Raw genomic sequence first — 24,356 nt, 5'->3', positions numbered from 1 at the left:
AGAGCAATAACAATAGATGTCACATTTGTTATATTATCGCCTGGCTCTTTGTGTGAACTCCATTAAATTAACCTTTTTTTTTTTGGAGTTAAAGATACCCCATTTGGTCTGAGGGAAAAATTAATTTTCTTGTTGTGTAAATACGCAGGCCTATACTATATATGTATTATAATAACAACAAGGGGAAAACAATTTTAACGCTGGTCTCTCTTCCTTATCATGTCATGTTTTACGTATTAAATTGTACGCATATTATGTACTCGAGATGATAAGTCTATGTATGCTGATCCCAAAGATGAAGATGTTCAGAAGATACGGGCAGTCCTAACATTAAATGGAGCTTACACTATTGAGTACACTCAACAAGGCACAACAGAGTACAACACCATCTCATCTCAACTCACGCAAGCAGTAAGTGGTATAGGCCTATATAATGTCTGCAAGATACATGGCATTTTATTACACCACCTCTTATATGATTCTTTAAGCGGGGTTCCCGCTATTACTATTGGCGCCACGATTGAAAGCGTGGTCTTAATCGTGAAGCAATCGTGGTGTTCTTATCAGATCGTATTAGATTGTATCGGATCTTAAGGTCAATCGTGGCAATCGCGTTAATCGTAGAAAATTTTTGGACGGTTCAAAAATTTTCTACGATTAACACGATTAATTTTTGATCGTGATCATCGCATCAGATTGTCTTGGATCGTATCAAAACGCAGAAAATCTTATCTAATCATGCTTCTTAATCGTGTTAATCGGGATCGACTTTTTCACTTTCCTTCTACTTATTTTGCACATTTGCCCTCATTTTATTCGCAAATCGTATATATTTTGTATTTGGTTGAATAAGGGAGGGGTGACACAATGAAATATAAAATAACAACACCACTGAAACATCCACCAGAACCAGAATATTTCACATACTCCACAAGGTAAACGTCGGGGATGTAAGGTCACTCGTGCATGACTATAAAGATCACTGTCATTATTTTCACATATAGAAGTTAGTCAATTAGTGTAGCAATACTCATGCGAAATAAGTTTGCTTCAGACTTTTTTTTTTTTGGTTAAAGAGTGACATTATCTTAGGGGAGTTACCTTTCTGTTGTATGTGTATGTCGGTTTTGTTAAACATAGTTAGATAAAACAATAAATCAAGCCAAACCAATCAACTTTCAATACCCCATGAGATAACGACATTTTGAAAAATGAATATTAATATGTGAATATGAAATCAAACACACAAGCAATGCTATCAGTTCGGTTAACGTTCTTATATTTAGCGTATATAACACATAATCTCATGTTAGCATTCAAAAAGATCCCATCCTCTTTTTTAGCTTCAATTTCATAAATTATTTTCTTCATGTATTTCAAAGGAAGGTGAAAACATTTGTCTTGATCTTTTTTTTTGCTAGGGAAAATGGGGCAATGATCTGATCTTGAGTTTTCGTGTTTTTTTTTTTTTTTTGGTTTTTTTTTTGGGGGGGGGAGGGAAGTGTGAGCAAGTTGATTCAATAATATAATCATTTCTTTAGGTTAAATGAAGGGTTTTTTGCACTTGTGTTTCTTAACCCCGGACTTTCTCTGACCCAGGACTATCGTTAGTCCCGTACCAATTTTTTTCAGCTTTTTACACTCGCCAATTAGTCCCGTACTATCTCTTGTCCGGGGCTAAGGAGAAAACTGACCTTTTTACACTCGTATTTCTTAGCCCCGGACTTTCCAAACCACATGAATATCCATAATTACGCTGTGTACTGTACACGTACACGCACGCACCGGCAGCACTTGATTACCTCGTTTCTGATTGGTCAGTGAGGGTCGAACTTCGTCTCCGTCGCTTAGCCCAGGATTATTTTTTCCTTCTGTTTACACTCACTTGCTTGGCACCGCAATTGCGGTGCTAACCCATGCTATTTTGCAGGGCCAGATAGTACCGTACTATCGGTGGGGCTAGCCCACTTTGGCAAAAACGAGTGTAAACAGAAAGTGGGCTAAGGATAGTCCCGTACCAACGGTGGTGCTAAGGCCCCCCCCCCCCCCCCCTAGCCCCACCATTGGCCCGGGGCTAAGCAAAAATTTACAAGTGTAAAAAGCCCTTGAGAGGAGGGACTACCTGAGGTTGTGGCTGGCCTAGGTGATGCTTTCTATCTGATGATAACGTAATCGTCATTCGCAATACCGCAAAGGTCACGTTGTCATCATCCTCAACCTCTGCTATTCCCATTCGGTTCCAATCGCACCTTAAATGGGGGTCGCTTTTGATCTCAACAGCCCGCTTTGGTTCGCGGTATTTGTATTGGAACGTATCAGAACGTAGCTGCACACACCAAATCGGGGATCCCGATCGTAATGATAGTGGTAGATCGGAACCAATCATGGACTCAATCTGGACAATCCTATCGGATCGTATTTGAACGGGAGACCAGATCGTGACAGATCGCATTGCTTTAAATAGACCAATCGTGACCATATCGCATCCAAGCAAACCAACACGTATTGACTCGCGTAACCTCGTATCCAAACGTGAAATTTCAGACGAGTTCAACGAAACTTCCACGATCAGTTATTTTGAATGTCCAATCGTGGCGTTCGTAATAGATCGTACGATAGTGGGAACCTCGCTTAAGCGGGGTTCCCACTATCGTGCGATCCATTGCGAACGCCACGATTGGACATTCGTAACTGATCGTTGAAAATTTGTTGAACTCGACTGAAATTTCACGTGTGGATACGAGGTTATGCGAGTCAATACGTGTTGGTACGTTTGGATGCGATATGGTCACGATTGGTCTATTTCAAGCGATACGATCTGTCACGATCTGGTCTGCCGTTCAAATACGATCCGACAGGATTGTCCTGATTGAGTTCACGATTGGTACCGATCTAACATGACCATTACGATCAGGATCCCCGATCTGGTACGTGCAGCAACGTACTGATACGTTCCACTACGAATACCGCGAACCAATACGGGCTGCTGAAATAAGATACGATATCTTTTACGATCGGGATCAGAAGCGACCCCCATTTAAGGCGCGATTGGACCCGAATGGGAATATTATAGTCCGGCTGACGATGGATTTCATTGTTTCCATTAAATTATGCAGAGCGATTAGGCCTATTAATCTTATCCACAACCACTGATGATGGCAAGGCTTGACAGGTTGACGATGATGACAACGTAACCTTTGCAGTGTTGCTTATGACGATTATGTTATCAGAGAGAAAGCAGCACCCAGGCCAGCCATAACCTCAGATATTCCCTCGTCTTATATTAAACGTAAAGAAATTAATAGATTATTAAATCGACATGCTCACCCTCCCCCCTCACAAAAATGAAATAACGAACCCAAATACATAAGATCAGATGATTGCCCCTCTTCCCCAGAAAAAAAAAAAAAAAACCAGCAAGACAAAATGACCTTTCCCTCCAATACATGAAGAAAATAATCATATGATGAAATGGAAGCTAAGAAAGAGGATGGGATCATTTTGAATATTATGTAACATAGTATTATGTGTTATATACGCTCGATATAAGAAAGTTGGCTGAATGGATAGTATTGCTTATGTGTTCGATTTCACATTCGCAAAGTGTATGTATCATATGCCTTTTTATTTCAAAATGTCGTTATCTCATGGGTTATCAAAAGTTTGGTTTATTCAGCTTGATTTAGTGTTTTACTTAACAATGTTTAACATAACTGATACACACACATAACAGAAAAGTGACTCCCTAATCAAAATGATGCCACTTTTTAACAAAAAAAGGGAGGTTTTACGCAAAATTATTTCGCAGGGGTTATATTGCTACACTTATTGAATAACTAACTGTTAAAAATAATAAGAGTGATCTTCATTGTCATAATCATACGAGTGATCTCACATCCACGACAGTGGTCACTTTTACATTTGCAGTAATAATGAGAGTTGAAAATAAAAATTTTCCTCTAAAATTATGCTATACCAAACATACAAAAAAGACATTGAAAAGTGTCAAAATAGATGTAAAGGGGTCAAACGATGGCTGATGAGACAACAACTCTTAATTACTATATGCTATGTACAATACACAAACAGCAGGATACTGCACCCCCCAAAAAAAAAACACCAACAACTCTGTAATATACTTTAAAAAATTAATCATTTGCCATTGATATGTACCCATTCAAGCACGATTCATTAAATTATTCTCATCTTTGTACTGACGTCAGTCAATACGTGCAGACATACAATTGCCATTTTATTTTTGCTCATTTTTTGTTTTCGTTACAGAAGTTATCCCATATCCTGTTTTGTGTGTCTGTATAATGGTAATAGCAACTCATTAATGAAAACATCATTAACATAGTTTATGAAAACATCTAAAAATCTGTAATACAATTTTCATTCTATGAAGTCATAAAGAAAATGATTTTGATAATGTACCTTAAACATTACGACAATTAAACCCCACACCGTCATACAATTTACCGTTTGGAAATAATAATCTAAAGATGTAGGCTACCACCTATGAGAATACAAAATAAATCAATTTATGAGTAAAATAAGAGCAAATGGGCAAAAAATAATAATGATAATAAGCGGAAGTGAAGTGAAAAAGTCGATCCCGATCAACACGATTAAGAAGCACGATTAGAAGAGATTTGCTGCGTTTGGATACGATCCTAGACGATCTGATGCGATGATCACGATCAAAAACTAATCGTGTTAATCGTAGAAAATTTTTGAACCGTCCAAAATTTTCGTACGATTAACACGATTGCCACGATTGACCTTAAGATCTGATACGATCTGATAAGACCATCACGCTTGCTGCACGATTAAGACCACGATTTCAATCGTGGCGCCAATCGTGATAGTGGGAACCCCGCTTTAAGCTGGTATTTGCGATTCAATGTTGGCTATTCATTCTTCTGTTTAACTCATTTATCAGCATTTTAACAAACTCTGGATATAACACCAGATATAGACATTATTTTTAAACTTCTGGCGAAGTTGAAAATGCGGACCATGAAATTATTTTCTTTCCCACAAGTGATTTGATACATATCCAACTTGGAGAAAGCATGGAAGTCAAAAAAGGACAAATACAACCCCGAACAACAATTCTTATGCCCATGTTCTCACTAAAACCGCACAGCACAGAAAACAAAATTTTGCTAGTTACCGTATCCAGATGATGGAGCAGCAGAGGAGCAAATAAGTTCTGTATAATTTTAATGCCCACAGCCAGGTATGTTAACCAGGTATGTATATCATTTTTCATCCTACAAGGTTGACGATGTGATGTCATCTTTCAATTTTGCGTGCTATGGGTCATCAGTGAGCACAACTGAGTAAGTGAACAGTTTTTTTTAAATCTAAGTCAGCGTGAAAGCTTACAGGTTCACGACCAAAAAGAAAAAAAAAAGTAATTGCCAATAGGCTTATCCTCATTTCCCTGGGTGTTTGTCTTTGTTGTTTAACTATTCATTTCTTTAATAAGCAAATTTCATGCGTTGGAATGGATTGTGTGAATTATATTCGAAAAACAGAAAGTAAAAAATAAATGAGAACTTAATAAATCGTAATAGTTTGCACTTAAAATTACCGAAAGCAAAGAACTATTAATTTCCACCCATATTCACTATAACTTAATGAAAACTTGATGAAAACCTGCGTGCTCACAGAATGCGCGTCTTTGTTTTGGTTTGTCTCAGTTTGTTTTGTTTGTTTGTTTGTTTTTATTCCTTCTGTTTCTAGGGACCACGGTTTGATCATCTGATGAGCAATAATGAGCATCTCATCGGCAATACGATGCAAAAATAAATGTGCAAAGTAACCTTCCCATTCAAAAGATTTTCAAATGCAGTATGTGTACACTCAAAGGTAACTTAGGCAACCTTGATATTAATATTTTTGAAATTTTCAGACCGAAATTGTATTCTTATAGTATACTTTCTGTCTTAAGAAAGCTACCATGTGATATTAAACATACATTATACACACACCTACTCAGGCTCGGTAGCTTGATAGCCACCATGGATCTCGACTTCAACGCAACAAACCCGGCAGACAGTACGGTTGTGTATGCCGCTCTCAATGATGCCATTGGTAATAACGCCTACTTCATTGCGCTGGATGTTGGCAGTGTTTTTATTGGTGAGTGCTTTCTGAACATTGAGAGCATGCAACTTTATTCAGAGATAGTAATTCGTCTACAAATCAAGAAACATTAGAAAACGGTAAAATATGTTATGCGAACAGGCTGCCCGAAACATACTTTGTCAAAGACCTCCTGATGAAAACGACTGGCTTTCCCATAAAAAAAATCAAAAAACAAAACAAAGCATATCGGAGCAAAACGAAACAGAAGCGTTCTCTGAGTTGGAAAAATGTTTGTATACAATGTATAATGAGAAATTTGAATAAGAGATGCGCGTAGGTATGCATGTTCACCGTCGACAGACTACCCAGATAAAGTTGAAAACATTAAACCCGACAGATTGTTGGATAAGATTGTTGGGCAAAAAAAATCGTAAATTTGGTCGTAATAGTTGCGTGTACTAATGTAGAATAATGCACATTTGTTATTTTGTTTGTTTGTATATTAATTTGTCAATGGATGGAGCAGATACGGAGTGCGGTTTTCGACCAGCTAGCCAACCTACACAGTCCCGCATCATCGGCGGGTCGGCAACCCAACTGGGAGATTGGCCCTGGATGGTGTCATTGAGAGACCGATCTAACGTCCATCGCTGCGCAGCCGTGGTCGTCAGTGAGACGCGAGCTATCACCGCAGCACACTGCGTGTAGGAGCGCATTCTCCATTTTCATACTCCATCTGCGTATGACCAGAATAGGTTGAATTGAGGTTACCTTACATTGAATCAAAGCAAAATTACTGAAGACTATCTAACGATGAAAAGATTGAAAGAGTGGCCAAGTAGAGACAGACGGACGGCTACAAAGATCGAAACCCATCAAATGAAAAAAAAATAAGAGGGAATGTATTTCTTACGGTCTCTTGAATTTTCGGAAGGTACAAAGTTTCATCTTTATAAGGCCAAGTAAAAAAAGAAACCAGTTTCTCGTCCTCGCGCGCATCGATTTTGGCCGCCGCATCGATTTTTTTACTATTTACTATTTTCAAAATGGCGCTGAAAATACCAAGAAATTCATAATTCTCGTCCCAGCCCGCTCCCCGCCCGCATCGATTTTCAGTTGCCGCATCGACTTTTTTGATATTTTACTATTTTTTCGGCCGCCGAAAAAAAAATATATCGACAATTCACCTACCAATCGTGATGTCTCATTTCTAATTACGCCTTGCGTCCTCTACTTAGCTGTAGTACAGTTGTAGCTTCTGTAGTGCGTATGTAATAACGCATGCATTTCACACTGCGAGCTCGGCAAGAAGTAATGACCCACGTACAAAGCAGTTGAACTGTAGTTGGATGGGCGCGGGCGGGCGCGGCCTGGGCTGTGCTGTACAGCGCACTCGGTACGTCGTGATGTAGACAGGACGTTGAGCACCTTCTGTACATTTTTCTCGTGCTGTTGCTCGCTGCCCGCTTCATGTGCTGCTAGATTGATTGCGCAATGTACTGAGTAACCACATAATAGAGGAGACCAGCCAGCCAGCATAGCATGCGCGCGTTCTGGAGCTGGAAAAAAAAATCGTGGAGTGCAGTGATGGAGAGAACCGATCTCAAGCGCACGTGTGCACAGCGAACGGCTTTACATACCAGAGCTGCCATCCTTTGGAAGCACAAATTAGTACTCAGCAGCTCCAAAATTCGTATTTTTCTACCAGAATTCTTATTTTTTCAATCTCCCTCTTTTTGCTATTTTGAATTAAACTCGTCGACTTATGAGGCCTACAGGCTCTAAACATAACGTTATGACACATGCCGAGGCATCGAGCTTGTCACCAGCACGATAAAGATGCCAAACTACGCAATGTTCAGCGTTGATTGATTGCTTTCTCGCAATGAATGTGTACAAGTGCAAGTATGTACCTCCAAAAACTTGCTGGGCTGATTATGGAAGCTTCCACTATCTAGCAGTGGACGTAGAATGCTTTCATCTTCTCAAGAGAGCTTCTTTGTGAGCGGATGCAATACTCTGTTCCGTGTTCCCAATTACCGTTTACTATGAAAACATAACCATGCGTTGTTTTCAGGCTTTTTTCATTTTATTGGATTTTAAACATCAGTATTTTCCGAAGTATTCCAATTCCTTTTCCCCTGACTGGAATCGGAAAGTCTGCTATAACGATGATCGCAAAATGCCGCGCTGTGTGTGGAAGCGCCGATGTGCAAACACGTGGCTTCACTTTCAAGTTTAAAGGAATGCGCAATGTGCTCCTGCCTATGAGAGGTTACTGCAAGTTCGATGAATCGAATGCGCCATCAGCTGAGCTGAGCTGAATGGCTTGTTTACGGTAACATGTAGGTTACGTTCGATACGAAGAAATCATTACGTCTTTCACGAGGGAAAAACACACAAAACAAACGAACAAACAAAATACACCCACGAACGAATGTTGATAGCCAAAACTTTGAAAAGTAATAAGCAGTTTTGATGAGCGTGAACTGAAATTGTCATTAAACGTATTTTGCTGTCTATATCACTGCTGCTTCTTGGTAACACTGTAATGATGGGCATGGAAGAAATGAAGGGAGAATGTGACTTACCAGCACAGGTACATGTTTTACTACATAATTATGTAGTTTTGGTATACAATCATTCATCATCCAAATGATGAGTGATTATCAAATGTCTTTTTAGAACATGAAGAAACATCTTTAAATGTTTAATGTTATAATGCCATATCAGTATCATTTTGACATCCATCTGCAATTGAACAAGCCAGTTTCCAGTTGAATGTGCTACAATTGTACTATGAAGAAATGCAGATACATAACCAGCTGTGTGGACTCAAAAAGTCACAAACACAAATGATAAATAAAGCAGTGTTTTTAATATCATGAAATTAATTTCAGTCGTACATTTGTTGAAAGACATGCACGTTTTATACCTGTTTCAATTAATAGCACAATACATCAGAATTGCAAGTACACTGGTATCAGAAATGCCATTACAACACTAAACACCAGTATTAAGATGGTCATTTTCCCTTGACATCTGTAGTGGAAAGAAAAAGCAAATGTTTTTCTGCATGCATGAAGTTTCGTTTCAAGTATGGTACATATATCTACTGTATTTGTTTGAAAATGCACAGAGTGCAGACAAGACATACACTTGGGACCTGGTCTCTCATAACACAGCTACCAGAGTGATATTTCATTTCATAGATTCGATATAGAAAATAGTAAAGCCCTCTCTCGTAACCTTTCTCAGAATTACCGGACGAGAAACACATATTACTTTCATTTTGACAATCCTCGAAAAAATAGTAAGATATCAAATAGTAAGGACCTCCCTCATCGCCTTGCTCAAAAAACCCGGACGAGAAACTACTTTCTTTTTTTACTTGGCCTAATAACTCATCTACGAAAATTTTGAATTCATTTCTGTGTCGCAATGTCACTACGTCTATATCTATGCATAATGAGTATCAGTCATGCATGCATACCTCCCATCAGGGTCAAGTAATCAAAGGACTTAAAATTTCCCCTTCATACCCTTCGTTGAAAACCATATCTACAAATTACAAGCTAACTCAACTATTCAAGAACGACGACGCTGTCGTAATAGTAGAAATAATCCGCATGCTCTCTGTTGTTTGTTTTTCCAGTGATAAATTTGAATCAGCCGTTCTCGGGGACTTGAAATTGTCAACGACATCGCCGTCTCACGTAGAAAGGGATGTTGTTGCCGTCATCCACCCAGAATACGACAGCACCACGATCGACAATGATATCGCTGTGGTTATATTCGAGAACCGAGTACAGTTCACGAATGATTACATCAGACCAATATGCCTGGAAGAGCTCGGTAGCACCATGCCCTACGTCTCATGTCACATTACTGGATGGGGACACAACGCTGAAGGTATGCCTAACGCATTTCATGCGTCTCACAGAATTTACTGCTGGTAAAATCCTTCCCATTTTGATTATAGAGGACCGCGAAGAGACAAGAGGATATTCATTTTGTTCATGAAAATCGTCAAAGTAATGTTATCGAAATGCTTTGTCTTATTTTCACAATAATCCTCGATCTAAATTTGTGAAAATAACATGTTGTAGATACAAGTTTGATACATATCTGACATGTAATCTGCGAGGAAATATTTTTGACAAGTATATTTGATAAGTTTCTTCTCTTTTGCGGTTGATCTCACTGCCATTCCTTAGGCATTTTACGCTACTTTGACCACCACTCTCCTCCTCCCCACCTTTTTTATGTCTTCCCCCAACTGGGGATTTTTTCATCCCTTCCCTCTCTCCACTCTCTTTCTGTCTCGTTCCTCCTGGTATCACTAGTTTCACACAATTTTTTTTAGTCTTCCAACATGTCTAACGTGTTGACTTCTATCATGGCACTGTGAGCATAATCTGTCGAGTGTGATTTATTATCTTTATGTATCTTGGTAGGTGGTCACGTGACTGATACCATGCAAGAAGCTGCCGTGGAGCTGTTTGATCGTCAGCAATGTAGATCATATTACAGTGACCGTAATATTACTGCCAACATGCTTTGCGCAGGCCATGTTTCCGGTGCCAGGGATACGTGTCAGGTAAGTGGAAGAGAAAGAACATCTTTCTGTGATATTAATGTGACTAACAAAAGACATGGCGAGGGAACATGCAAGTTATGCTGCGTCGAGGGGAAGGTGCATTCCAATGTCTTTTGTTAAACATATCACTACTTTAGCAATGATTGACAGATGAGGTTTCAAGAGGAATATTGGTTTGGAAGGTTTTTTGTGGGCGTTCCTAAGTAATTTGAAGAAAAATAGAAGAAAAAATCATTAGAAATATATGGAATGTTTCTAGATATTCGTTTCACCGCAAAAGTGATGTTGAAGGTATCATAAATCAACACAAATCAACATGCATTTGGATTTCAGGGACCCTTTAAACTCACTGGAGACTATAGTCCAAAATATACGCGGGCAGGTGTCTATGATACATGTGTGTTGTGGCAAAACCAACTACTATTCAACAGGTTAGAAGCCCGGGTTAGAAGAGGGAAAGAATCACTCATCCCTGTCTAATACTTTAAGATTTTAACGCCAATGTATACACTATTAAATTTGCCAAAACACACCAGGCGATGCGTGCAATATCACTATCCAACTATGGACTGCCGAATCAGTGCCACGCACCTACGATTACTGGAAGGCATTTTGCATTTTCATGACAGTCGGATTATATGAACATCACGTAATCAAATGTGGTGCTGTGAAGTGTGCGGGAATGTAGGGATTTACGTAGGACTTATAGTCCATTGTTCCTTATCGTAACCTAGTTGATAGTGCTATTATAGACTAATAATAGTATCTTCTGTCTTTCACTGGTTCAATCAGCAGGTATGAATGGCTTGTAGGTCAAGTGACACACATGGATTTTGCTTTTATTTCAATATGTATCATGCGAAACATAACATGCTAATACAGGCACATACGTATGTATGCATGCCAATATATATCAAAATCTTATTCATGTGATTGCAAGACCCTTCTTACAATCGAGACAAACAAGTTCCATGTGGAAAATCTGGCTCTCTAGGTTTATTTCAAAACACTTCATAAACAATATATAGGAATACAGTAGCTACGAGTACACACACATACACACGAAAGAGGGCAAAATCGAAGAAATGCGGCACTTCAACCAAATTGTGCTTGTTTGTCTGCTGTGTTCCTGTTACTGTGAACGTGCCGTACACAGGGTGACACGGGTGGGCCTTTACAGTGCCAAGACAGTGACGGTCGCTTCCACCTTGTCGGAATCACGAGTTTCGGCTATGGATGCGGCAGAGAAAGTTATCCTGGGGTGTACACCAATGTGTCTGGTTACTGGGATTTCATCTCAAATGCTACGCCGCGAGACGAATCAGGTAAATGTGACATATGTAGTATTATTTTCTCCTTATGATTGTTGAAGGGTTTTCAGCTTCTTTAGCTTTACAAATAGCTACTGATGTCCTGCTTATTTTGTCTTTTATTACCGGTTGTTTAAAGTGGTTGTGGCGACGGACTCATTATACTAGGGGAGATTTTCTTGACCTGACTGAGTGTTGTTTTTTTTTTTTGTGTGTGTGTGTGTTAATAGCCATCAACTAATAAAATTCAATCCCCACATTTCAGTACGAAATGATATCCCTATTCCGTTCAAGGAGCCCTAAGAACCGACGATGACGTGTATAGTGCGGGCGTGCGCGCGTATGTGTTCGTTGTTTGGGATCTGTAATGTTGTTGTTTTTTTGTGGGGTGGGAGGGGGACAAACAACCTATATAATTGCTTTAGCGTGTTGTTTCTTTCAGTAAATGACTACATACATTCAAGTAATGAAAAAGTTTTACTCTGAGTGTAAGAAGAGTTTGTTTTCTTGTTTTGATTACGGTGCTTTGAATTCTATAGTTGACACAGTCCTCGTCGAAGTCTTGTCAGGAGCAACAGCTAATATCACATCTCCAAACTGGCCATTTGATTACCCAAGCTATGTGGATCAAGTTTGGATCATCTCAACGCCTGATGCTTCGGCGCTTGACATTTTCATTGACTTCATAGACATCGATCGCATATATGGCGTCTTATCATTCGGGATAGGAGAGGATAGCACTAATTCATCGTCAATGATTGCGAGTTCTCAATCTGAACTCGTAAATTATTATCGCATTAACAGCAGAACTGTCTGGATGAGGTTGCTGTCTTTTTCAAGCGAATCCTACCGAGGGTTCTTTGCACGCTTCGTGGCAATTAATGAACAAGGTGAGGTTTTGATTCATGTGGGCTCTGGTTTTCTCCTATTTCCTGTTGTTTGTAAACTGTCGTCTTTAACACCAGGTTTATTTGCTTTTTTATTTACTTAAACAGCCGTACTAATTCATCGAAGATATGTATTCTTATGGAATAGAACATGGACTACTTTACGTTCATATGTATAAAAGATATCATATTTAGAAACCAGTTTGAATGGTTTGCATATTTATAACATTTTAACCAGGTGTAGAAAAGCTCTCATATGTTCCGCAGCCTCATCAGGAAATTCGACGCATGCCAGCGCCCCTTCCTGTTATTATACAGCGCGGAATAGGAATGACCAGGCGACCAGGGAGGTGATAGGGAAGGAGAGGAATCTTTTCCCAATCTGTGCAAATTTATGCGTAGGTTCTGTAAAAAGACAATTTACTACTTAGCATTCCACTGGAATTGATGTTCCATGCTCCAAGTCGCTCCTCCCTAGATTTTTGACATGAGCCATGTTCAGACGTATTTCTAGTCGGAGTAAAATGTTATGGCACAGCAATTAAATTTCAAATTAATACTTATCTTACCACGACCGCGTGTCCACACGATGGTCGTGGGAAGAAACTCCGACCAATTTACCACGGCCTTCGAGGGGATCACACTGGAGGGTCGGTGTAACTTCCGGAAGTGATAGCGACGCGCATACGACCATACGATTTTTTTTTTAAACCAGCGGCATTTGTCTTTTCCATTCTTGTTGATGAGAATTTCTGAGCGCTAACTTCTTCGTTGCGATCGGCTAGGTTACTTGTACTGCACGAGCACGTGTAGACCCGGCCTACTCGTAATGTTAACATTGCGATTTGCCTCCGGAAGTTTTGCCTAGGCCGCCAGAACTTTGTTGGAGCGTTCCTTTAACGGTAGGGAGAGGGGTCCGAATTTCGACAACGCTCGTCACCGCGCACAAAATGGGGAAAAAAAATCGAAAACACGGGCGTTGCCTTAGCGGCGCACCGCTGAAGCCGGCGTTGCTTTAGCGTTGGTATAGCGGTGACGCGAGCGTTGATAGAGCGGCGTTCTGCGCATGCGGGCGTTGGCTCGGCGGGGGTTTAACGTTGGTTTAGCGGCATACCGCTTTTGACTACGGAGCTGAACGGATCGCTTCGATAGAAGTTCTGATAGATTTTTGATAGAAGTCGATAATTGAAGTTCATCATGCCACGTGGACAAAAGAAGAGGAAGGCTGGAGAAGGAAAGGCAGCAGCCTCCAAGAAGATCATTACTGAGCAGGCAACTGAACCAATGGAGTCAGGTAAATATATGTGGCCCACTGGTTGTGTCAAGAAATATTCAACAACTGTGAAAAAATACTGTTATGTATTTTACTTCAATATTTGAGCAAATTCGATATAAATGAGGCCTGCACTCAACGGCAGCTCAATTCCAAATGGGCTCCTGGTTTCTCCCCGTATTTATAGCCAAATTCTGGTCCCGCTCCGACACCTCCATGCCAACGCAAAACCAGAGTTCATCACCGCAATGGATCGCTGCTTCAACGCCCGACACCGTTCCAGCAATCCCGTGTCCGCTCGTAAAACGCTTACAACCGCTCCACCAAAGTTTGTGCAACGTTTAATCACCGCCCGGGCAAAGGCGGCGAAGCAGCGGTGGTCCAGTGTTCAAGATTTCTGCGTTGGTCTAGCGGATCCAAGCGTCCACGAACTTGCGTCTAGCGGTGCCAAACTTTGACTGGGCGTTGTTGGAGCGGTGGTGAACTTTGCCGGAGCGGAAAATTACCCGCTCCTCACCGCTCGCAATATTTTGTGCAGCTCAAAACTTTCGGAGCGGTAGGAGGGACCATCAGCGGTGGCCGAGCGTATACGGCGTTGCCTTAACGGGGGCCAACTTCTGTTAAACGGTGGTGAACGGTTACGAGCGGTGATGAATTTTTTCACCGCTCCAAGAACGCTCCAGCAAAGTTCTGGCGGTTTGACCGGGTCTTAAGGTCATAGATACTCCGAGGGTCTGTCCGCATGGGCAATTTACTCCGACCGGCTAGTCGTGGTAGCGAGATACTCCTGAAAAAAGCTCAGGAGTATCTTGGTCGGAGGAAGAGGTCATGGTAAGTTCCCCCGACCGGAGGAAGTTACCACGATCCTGTTCAGACGGGCACTACTCCGACCTTTTCTCCGACCTTCCTCCGACCCTTCCTCCGAAGTTACTCCGACCAAAACTATCTTCGTCTGAACGCAGCTATGGAGATCAAAGAAGAGGTTCTTGACTTTAAAATTTTAAGCTGTATTTCAGAGGAATTGTTGAAATCCTCTACGGAACTTTCTTGAAATATGCTATGGTATAAATTCTTTCACTTTTTTATTTCAAATCTTCTTGTTATCTATACCCCAGGACTGAAAAAAAAGGAATATTAGTATCTTTTACAAGGTTAAGATTTAACTGTCTTGCGCACATTTCTACATAATTTTGTTCGCAAAGTTGAATACGAGAATATGAAGTCTTTCAGATTATGTGATTGGCTAATCTGTATTTTTGCATGTTTAGTATAGGTCTTACAGTTAAAGAACTACAATGATACAATGATTCTTGTTCGCATGTGCTGCTCTCTACAACACTATAAATAATGGCTACAAAAAGTGCTAAAAGGAACAGCGAACTGCTGCTTGCTCGGTTTGTTGTGATTGAGGAATCTTGCATACCTAAACAGAAATGCCGGCTGTTGCGGCACAAATTGTCACAGCAATCTATTAACACCTGCGATAGAGCGCACATATAGTATCTCGGAGGCACAGAGCATGGCTCAAAGGAGAGACTTGTTTCTTCTCCTTGTCTCACACCTCCCTGGAATTATATTTGCGTGCATACTCACGTTGAAATAGACGTTCCTGGAAAGTCGTGCATTCTGTCGCAATGTACACTTCAATTTCTTGTCCTTCCTATTTTAGATCTACGCCAACGAATAATGGTAACAATTATGCAATACTGACATGCTGTTCCCATGAACATTTAGGATTGACCTGCTCCGACCAGCCTTGCAGTGGCAACAATGTAACGTCCTGCTACCCCGATAACGGCGGGTTTTCTTGTTCGTGTGCTCCTGCATCAACCTCGTACCCCTGTAATGGTAAGGGTATTACTCAAATTGCCTTGTCGAAGCATTTATCAATACATTATTTTGGACACATTGATAAGTAAAATAAAAACAAAAACAAAAACAAAGAGAACTCCAGAGAATTGGATGTATATTTTTATACCTTGTATTTTGATGATTAAAAGACTTTATCACAATCACCATTTACCGCTGTAGTAAGAAGTCAGGGCATTATTTTCTTTATTCCTGTTCCTTTTGTTGCCTTTTAACTAGTTTCAAGTCACATATTTGACAAATCTTATCTAAAAAGAAGCACTAAATGGCAAAAAGACACCAAAATATTGCAACGACATAACACGAGAAACAAAAGACAAAAAACCTCAATAGACTCGATTTCATATTGATTTAGCCAATTAAGAGCTAATAAGACGGTCTACAGTTAATAGACCACCACCTCTCCAACAAGATTTTACCGACGTTACCACAGCCAAGTGAATAATCATGACATTTGTATAGGATGATTATTGATATTTTCTTATTTGTTTTGTTGTTGTAGCAAAAAGATCGGTACACGTTGAATTGGTGAAATAATTTATTTTCCCCTTTACAGAAGCATATTTTCATGTTAGAAATTCCAAACTTGTAGTCCAAACATGATAGAAATACATGTAGCTCCTTCTCAGAGGCGTAGCTTCATTTTAAGTCTCTGACATCGTTTGAAACATGTAAAGGAATGAGATATATTATGATTTTGTCATGGTTTCCAATGACGTCCTTATGTCAATGAATTGTCATTTACTTTATGTGAAGTTTAGAATTAGCCATTTTCAAATGGTTAATTGATTAGAATACCTTTGTCCATCCGGATGGATTTTCTAAATTTATGTTTTTCACAGAGGCAAAGAATCAACCGCTCCAGTCTCAGTATGGCACATCTTGTGATTTTGATCAAGATCTTTGCGGGTGGCAGCAAATGAAGTCAGATGGCTCTGATTGGTCGTACAGCAATGTTTCTGATGGTGAGAACTTGGGCTTACAGGAGGACAAATTACACATGCACACACACACACACACACACACACTGCACGCAGGAACGCATATATGACAAAGTATATCCATGCAAAGAGAAAGGGAGAGATTTCATGTACTGCGCGAAAAAAAATATTATTCGTTTTACTTGAAATATGTTACCGAATGAAATATATCTTCGGAATAAAATCAAACTCCAGTTGTAAAAAGGTATCCTCATTGTATTTGATTCTCCGATGGATCTCCGTATTGATTAGCCATAGCATGAAAATATCGAATAATTTCTATGTCCATATTTAGCCGAAACCTCCAGTAAGTAAAAACTGCATTAAAATGAAAGAGAATTGGACAAAATCAACATTATTACCGAATCACAGATACTTTTTATTGATCTCCACTTTGACAAATGTGCTCCATTGATGTCAGCCAATCAGTGAACACCAAATTTACAAGTAAAAATCATCAATGAAGCGATTTTTGCCTCGGGGCAAAAAAGTATACAAGTTGCATGTGCCACGAAAAATACGTCATATATATGATATCTAGACTGCGTGAAGAAAAAATGTATACGCGTCATAAACAATTATGGTTCTCATTTATTAAGGCGATGAATTCATTTTGAGGGACTATAATGCATACATCATCACATCGTCTTCATTTACGGCGTTTGGTTTGCTTTGCTTACCCTTTGTAAGGGAGTGGAATTGTCATAAATGAAACTGTAGCTCTATTTTTCTGAATAGTGGAATTGTCAAAAATGAAACTGTAGCTATATTTTTCAGAATAGTTCCTCATCATATTATTGTTGCTATCTTAATCCCTTACAGGTGGTTTCATATACTATGCTAGTTCGGATATAGAGGCGCGAATCATCAGTCCGAAGATTCAACCGCGTCCAGGCGGAGAACATCTGTGTCTCACCTTCCGGTATAGATTAAGCTCTTCTTACGTAGGCACTCTGAGTATACTCTTTCTACGAGAAGACGAACCCAACATTGTCAATGCCGAGCCCCTGTGGCTTGAAACTAGGGGTACCACGGATTGGATGATGGGGGAGACCGTGCTGACTACACAAGAGGGAGGCTGGCTCATCATTGAAGCTACAATTTACTACACCATTGATGACTTCATTGCTCTTGATTATGTGTTTGCTACGGAATGTCTAATCAATGGTAACAGAAATTCCTTCTTGCACCGTTTCACGTACTATATACAGATATGCGTTAAGCGATAAAGTGCAGTAAATCGAGAGGTATGTACTTGCTGAAGACAATCCTGCCATGAAGTTATCATTATTTTACATTATCAAAGTATAAGTATCATGCAGTAATATCAACATTAATGTCATTCGTGATAAAAATCAAAAGAACAGTGATTGTTTTGATTTCTCATGACCTGTGTACGTTCATAAGATTAGTTTAGTGAGAGACATACGCCTATAATTTTAGCAAATGATATAGATATATCTTACTAATTTTTGTAAATGAAAATCCAAGAAATGTCACATAAGATAACTTGCTTTTGTTTGCAACCACCCTCACTTATCTCATTTATAACTTTTCGCGATTTGCAGATAATTTGAGAGATAATCTCACAATAAGCGCCCCGACTTCCCTCGCATCATTTGGTTTTCCTGCTGAGTACCCCGTGGACGTTTCTCAGCTGTGGACAATTGCTGTACCAGAAGGATTTGGGACGAGGTTTAACATCGTCTTCATGTCTATCGAGCCTCTCTTCGATGTTTTGAACATTGGTACGGGACGGGATCCGTCTCAGGGTGTCATCTTGGAGACCTTCACTGGACAAAGGGAATCTGGTGAAGTTGTAACACCAGAACAGCAGACATGGATAACCTTTGACAGTGATGGAACAATCACCGATGTGGGCTTCCTCATTACTGTAGAACCAATGAACACAACAGGTGAGGTGACCTACAAAAATGCACTCAACACTTGCTGCGAGGACAAGAAGATACTTTCCTTTAATTCAGTGAAAACGGCTAAGCAATGATAGACTATCAGTGATTATGAAAAGCCTCGTAACAGCGTCACGTTTGGATGGAGATTGTGTTTTGTCCCTAGAGGAACTTACATACAGTAGTCGGCCTAGAGTATTTTGTAAGGCTGTAATATCTCGTCATGAAGAAACTTATGTCAGTCTTTCTAAGAAGGTCAAAGGAGAACACAGTCTTGGAAGACGATTTCGAATTGAATAAATACACCTCGTATTACTTTTCCTTGTCATCCGGAAACGAATACAAACGTATAGATACCTCAATGAATATAAGCAAGATTGCTTAAGAAAGGCTTCTACACAAGAAAGCTGTTATTTAAACGAAGTCAACGTGAATGGAAGTGCGAAAGCTTATTTTCAGAGGACTTGACCTATGATTTCAGGAAATTGTAACTGCAAAAGCAGATAAAATCGTTGCAATAGCCAAAGGGAAAATGTGTACTTTTGATCTAATGTTCAAAAATGAAATAATACTAAAATAATGATAATGCAAAGGACAAACAGAGGCAATCATCCACTTTTTGTGGACGAGATTCCGAAAACTTTCGACACCCGTTGTCTTGAAACTTAAAGGGACATTCCAGATGATTTTCATAATTTCACATCATGTAGTACATAAATCGACAACTCCATGTGGAATTTATTGTGGTTCTTGAGCAGAGAAACAATAGTTTGAAAAACCTTAAACAAATTACACTGAACAAGGATGATGACATAGGAGGTTCACATATTTCAGAAATGTATCAGTGTATAAATTCCATTACAATACCGCTTGCTTGCGAGTTCACCTGTGTATAATCTATGCATGCCTTCTTCTTTTGTTCTGCTTCCTTGAGCCCCAACTCATGCATTCTTATGTTGACTCTGCCAGGTCATCATCCTTGTTCATTGCAATTTGTTTTAAATTTTGAAAACCTTCCTTATTCTTCATCCCAATTATGACAAATTCTGAAACTCTGTCCTCAGTATAACTAATTTATAGTTGCTCAAATGTAAAAGTCTGAAAATCATCCGGAGGTCTCCTTTAATGAGAAATGATGGAGTTGTAATCCTATAATTTTTGAAATTTATTTTACTTACAGGACAAAGTTTCACTAACATCTCATCACAGACAGGTATGTATTTTTGCATTAAAAAATTAATATCACTAAACGAAAAGTTATGACAATGTATATTCTTTTTTGTTTTGTTCTTACTATACAATGAAATACTAGCTAAGCAGGTGACATATGAAGCTTAATTTACAAACACGAGACGTGGTCTAAACATGTGTTTCGTGATGGCTGACTTTGTTGGAAACTTGCGCTTGAAATCATATAGCTTGCAAGCTATACAAACAGAAAAACGTAGCCGATAAATGCTATTGGAAGAAGAGAGGATATGAAACTTATTGAATGTTGTCTGGTTTGTGGTTGAGACGGATAACTGAACTGAAGATCATGATGATAAGGCAGTAGTAAGTCAAGAGAAAATCTGAAATAAGGGATGCCTGGTATATCACCACATCACACAAAAAATTAACCTCATCATTATTCACCAACTAAGAGTGTATACGTGTTGATGAAAATATATTTGATCAATGACAAGATTTGAAGGAATTCGTCAATTACGCTGGTTCTGTACTTGTTTGTGATTATTATTCTCTTCCTACTCAACAGAATTCGACATTTATTTGGGGCAATTCGGCTTTGAAAGCATAGATTCACCTGACGTTCCTGAGAATGAACTGAAGGACCAAGTTTTCCTTTGGAGGGTCAGTGCAGTAAGCGGCTACCAAATCATCGTAAACCTCGGGTATTTGGATACAGAATATGGTTTTGACGTGCTAACCATCGGGACGGGCGAGTCCCCATCCTCACCTGACAGCCAGGTGCTTGCACGTCTGTCTGGTGACCTGGGCTTCTCGATTGATCCACTGCCAACTCATTCACAACTTGTTTGGCTTCATTACACTCGGGACAAGGTTGTCGATCACCGTGGATTCTCTCTTTACCTTAGAACGGAAGCGGAAACAGGTATCACAGATATTCATCATATTCATAAAGGCCTGTAAAAATGTCAATTAGATAGTCTTGTACATAGGAACTAAGAATATTGTGTCTATCCTGAATCATCACACACTGGTATACTAAGGAAATGCCATTGCGTGTCAGTCGTCTGTCAGTCGTCTATTGGGAGTGATTACCGACTTGTTGAGGATCTTCACCAGCGGGGAGGTAAATTTAGGAGAATGAGACTCATGTTGTGAAGTCTTGAATACAAATGAATAAATCTTATTAAGCAAAGATGACTACCTTGGATATGAAAATAAATATCTATCAGTATATTTCTGTGTACATCTCAGTTCTTTGTCAGTAAGTCACATCTATCCAGATGAGTGTAAAACTCCTCTATCAATAATGATGATGATGATAATGATGATAATAATGATAATGAGGATAATGATACTACTACTACTACTCCTTATAGTAATGATTATACACACACACACAGACACACACACACACTTACACACACACACACATTATATATATATATACATTTTGCCTCATCCACTGAAAGTTGAGGCGGGACACAACGATAAGAAAATACGTCTGTCCGAGGTTTGTCAAACATGGTTGTGTGAATTATGTGAAATAAGACGGGTCATTTATGTACCACAGTACAGAAAAAGCGAACATACCACAAGTATGCAAAGCTCTATTTGTAGCGTCTTTGCAGACTCTTCGTGGTTTTATTTTCAGTGGGTAGCAAGGTATGTCGCCTTAGCTTAAGGAGAAATGTGGTAGGATAAACATTAGATAGCCCTTGCTATCTTATAGGCCTACTATGGAGTGAGGGAATTTCTAAATTTCTAATTTCTAAATAAGATCCAGTTCTTAAAGGCCTATAGACTGTTATTCTGTTCAGGCTTACAGAGCTGACAGTGTAGACGTAGACCTTTGCAAAAGAAAGAATAATAATCTAATTATGGTGACATAATAAGAATTGTCTAGTCCCTGTCAACCTACAAAATGTAAGATGGTCGTTCAGTGGGTTTTACGAATAATTATTCCGAAGGTTCGGTAATCGGAAAATGAAAAAAGGTGCGTTTTAACGAACTTCCTTAAATGCGCAAATTATTTCGTTTTCGGACTAGCAAATAAATAAGAAGCTTTTTCTACATATTCGGATTAGGGAGATTTCGGAATAATGAACCTTAATTCATTTTCGGATTACGAACCGTTGCGATGGCGATCGTTAATTCATTTTCGAATTAATGAACCTATGGAATAACGAACTGTAACCCAAATAATCATGCAAGTGTATACTACCTGATATGCTAGGCTTTTTCTTTTCTTTTTTTTTTCTTTTCTTCTTTATATTTTTACAGGGGAATGTGACGATGGAGGTTTCAGATGCCTCTTGGGAGAGTGCATCAACTCAACATTGCGATGTAATGGAAATTACGACTGTGATGATTGGACAGACGAATTTGAGTGTGGTAAGCTAAACTTCATTCTTCGTGCTTTTCTTCACCTCCTGTATCCTAATGTCTTTAAAGCATCAGATGATTTTGTTCATAGCTTACAATAACTCTTGTGATTTCAATCCCCTCATGCAGGATGCATAATTATCTGATACCAGATTAAAAACAATCACTCTGCTCTCTCGTTATAAATACATGAATTTGTGCGTGATTATATTACATTCTCTTACGTAGATCAAATGTTCCAAATTGAATGTCAAGCTAGGACTGTGCACTTTTCTTTACGTAATCGGTCCAAACTCCTGCCCCTTCTTTGGAATTATATTCCAACCAATCTTCACCCAAGATAACAGATGACTCACACAGATACGCCTAAAGTGCTACAGAATCGGTTGAATTAATAACAATTCGTCTCCTATTCGTCAGTTATTGGAAGCCATACGTAATGGCGTACAGCTAGGATTCAGAGCGAAGACCGACTGATATTCAAACATTACATACATGGAACTCTAAAGAAAATCACTTCCCTCCGGTCACCATGCCTAACAAGTCCAACGAGAATGGACATGCTGCCGATTTGAAAACTGTTTGTAATCTGTAGATTTTGGAGAAGGATTATTAAAGTCAAAGGTGTAATAGGCCGTTTTTGTAATGTTTTTAAATTTGTTAAGGTTTCGTTCAAGGCTTGATTAAAAACATTTTGGGGGAGTTTTCACAGCAGCCCGATGAAAATCCGAGCTCAAGATTTTTTTTTTTTTTTTGTCACAATCTGGGGATCGGAAATCCCTATCTCATTTCCTCGTCACATTACCCGAAGAGAATTCATTTTTTTTTTCGTCCTGATTCGATAGCTGAACATGCGCGTACAGCGTCTGTACTGTATAGAGTGCGCCTTCAAAAAATTACCCGCAAATTGCCTCGATATATCGTGCCACCCTCGCTAGGCATGGTGAGATGCATCATGCTAATTTCTTGACGCCGATCATTATCATACTTTATTTGATTCATTTTTGCTTCAACATGATTTCATATATGAATCAGATTTTTTTTGTAATACGTTAGAAAACATAAATATATAAATTACATCTTACATTATAGTTCAAAGGAGAAAAAAACACACACCTAGATTTCATTACCAAAATCGTAGGGAGGTCCTATTACAAGATTTGCAAACAAGTTCATAAGAAATTGGCAGAGGGACTGCCACTATGATAATCTAAACATACTATAATGCATTACACAGTGCGAGAAGATAAGAGCCCTTCATTAGGGCTGTGAAATGATACACAAAATGATTCACTAGTATGGCTGCACTCGTTAACAGTATAAATCTGACTTCCATGAACCTATAATGAGCATGTCATCAATGGGTTCGTAGTGATATATAATACAATAATGACATACATAATTGATTTCACATCATTGGGTACATTTCATAATTTGATGTGATTACATTTTTATGATGAAGGTCTTAAAAAGACCGAAAGCATGGGAATAAACCACATACGTTGATCACTAGCTACGTCCACGAATGCTCTTCTTCTGGCACTGAATAAATAATGAAGGAGCTACACTGGTTCTGTACACGGTCGGGACCCCTTCTCGCACTCTCTCCCTCTCTCTCCCTCTCTCTATCTCTCTCTTGTCAAGACTCCTGAAGAAGGCGGAGGCCACTGAAAATTTGAGTCGAATCAACTGATTCTTTATTGGCAAAACATGCATTACCAGTTTATTTCTTCATTATATATATATATATATATATATATATATATATATATCGCCTCGTTTGTTTTCTTGCATTTGCTTAGTATTTCCTGATTAAAATCAGTTGTTGAAATAATGGTGTACACGTTCGAGACAG

At 39.2% G+C, this 24,356-nt stretch overlaps 1 protein-coding gene across 1 annotated transcript in view; it reads left to right on the top strand.

Moving 5' to 3' along the window:
* The first annotated feature begins 6,032 nt into the window (after positions 1–6,032).
* LOC139742786 (uncharacterized) overlaps positions 6,033–24,356 on the top strand; it is a 53,629-nt gene continuing 35,305 nt past the window's right edge. The window contains exons 1-14 of the mRNA XM_071653305.1: positions 6,033–6,153; positions 6,626–6,803; positions 9,755–10,011; positions 10,557–10,738; positions 11,856–12,024; positions 12,549–12,899; positions 14,357–14,459; positions 15,773–16,017; positions 16,881–17,003; positions 17,841–18,185; positions 18,587–18,934; positions 20,109–20,141; positions 20,685–21,041; positions 22,400–22,510. Coding sequence (XP_071509406.1) covers positions 6,033–6,153; positions 6,626–6,803; positions 9,755–10,011; positions 10,557–10,738; positions 11,856–12,024; positions 12,549–12,899; positions 14,357–14,459; positions 15,773–16,017; positions 16,881–17,003; positions 17,841–18,185; positions 18,587–18,934; positions 20,109–20,141; positions 20,685–21,041; positions 22,400–22,510 — 2,923 coding nt within the window. The remainder of the gene's footprint in view (positions 6,154–6,625; positions 6,804–9,754; positions 10,012–10,556; positions 10,739–11,855; positions 12,025–12,548; positions 12,900–14,356; positions 14,460–15,772; positions 16,018–16,880; positions 17,004–17,840; positions 18,186–18,586; positions 18,935–20,108; positions 20,142–20,684; positions 21,042–22,399; positions 22,511–24,356) is intronic.

This window comes from Diadema antillarum, unplaced genomic scaffold (assembly GCF_040938485.1).
Source record: "Diadema antillarum isolate AM-2024a unplaced genomic scaffold, OU_Dant_1.0 seq00001020_RagTag, whole genome shotgun sequence".
Lineage (NCBI taxonomy): Eukaryota > Metazoa > Echinodermata > Echinoidea > Diadematoida > Diadematidae > Diadema > Diadema antillarum.
The sequence above is the reverse complement of the archived record's forward strand: the minus strand, read 5'-3'. Positions and strand labels throughout refer to the sequence as shown.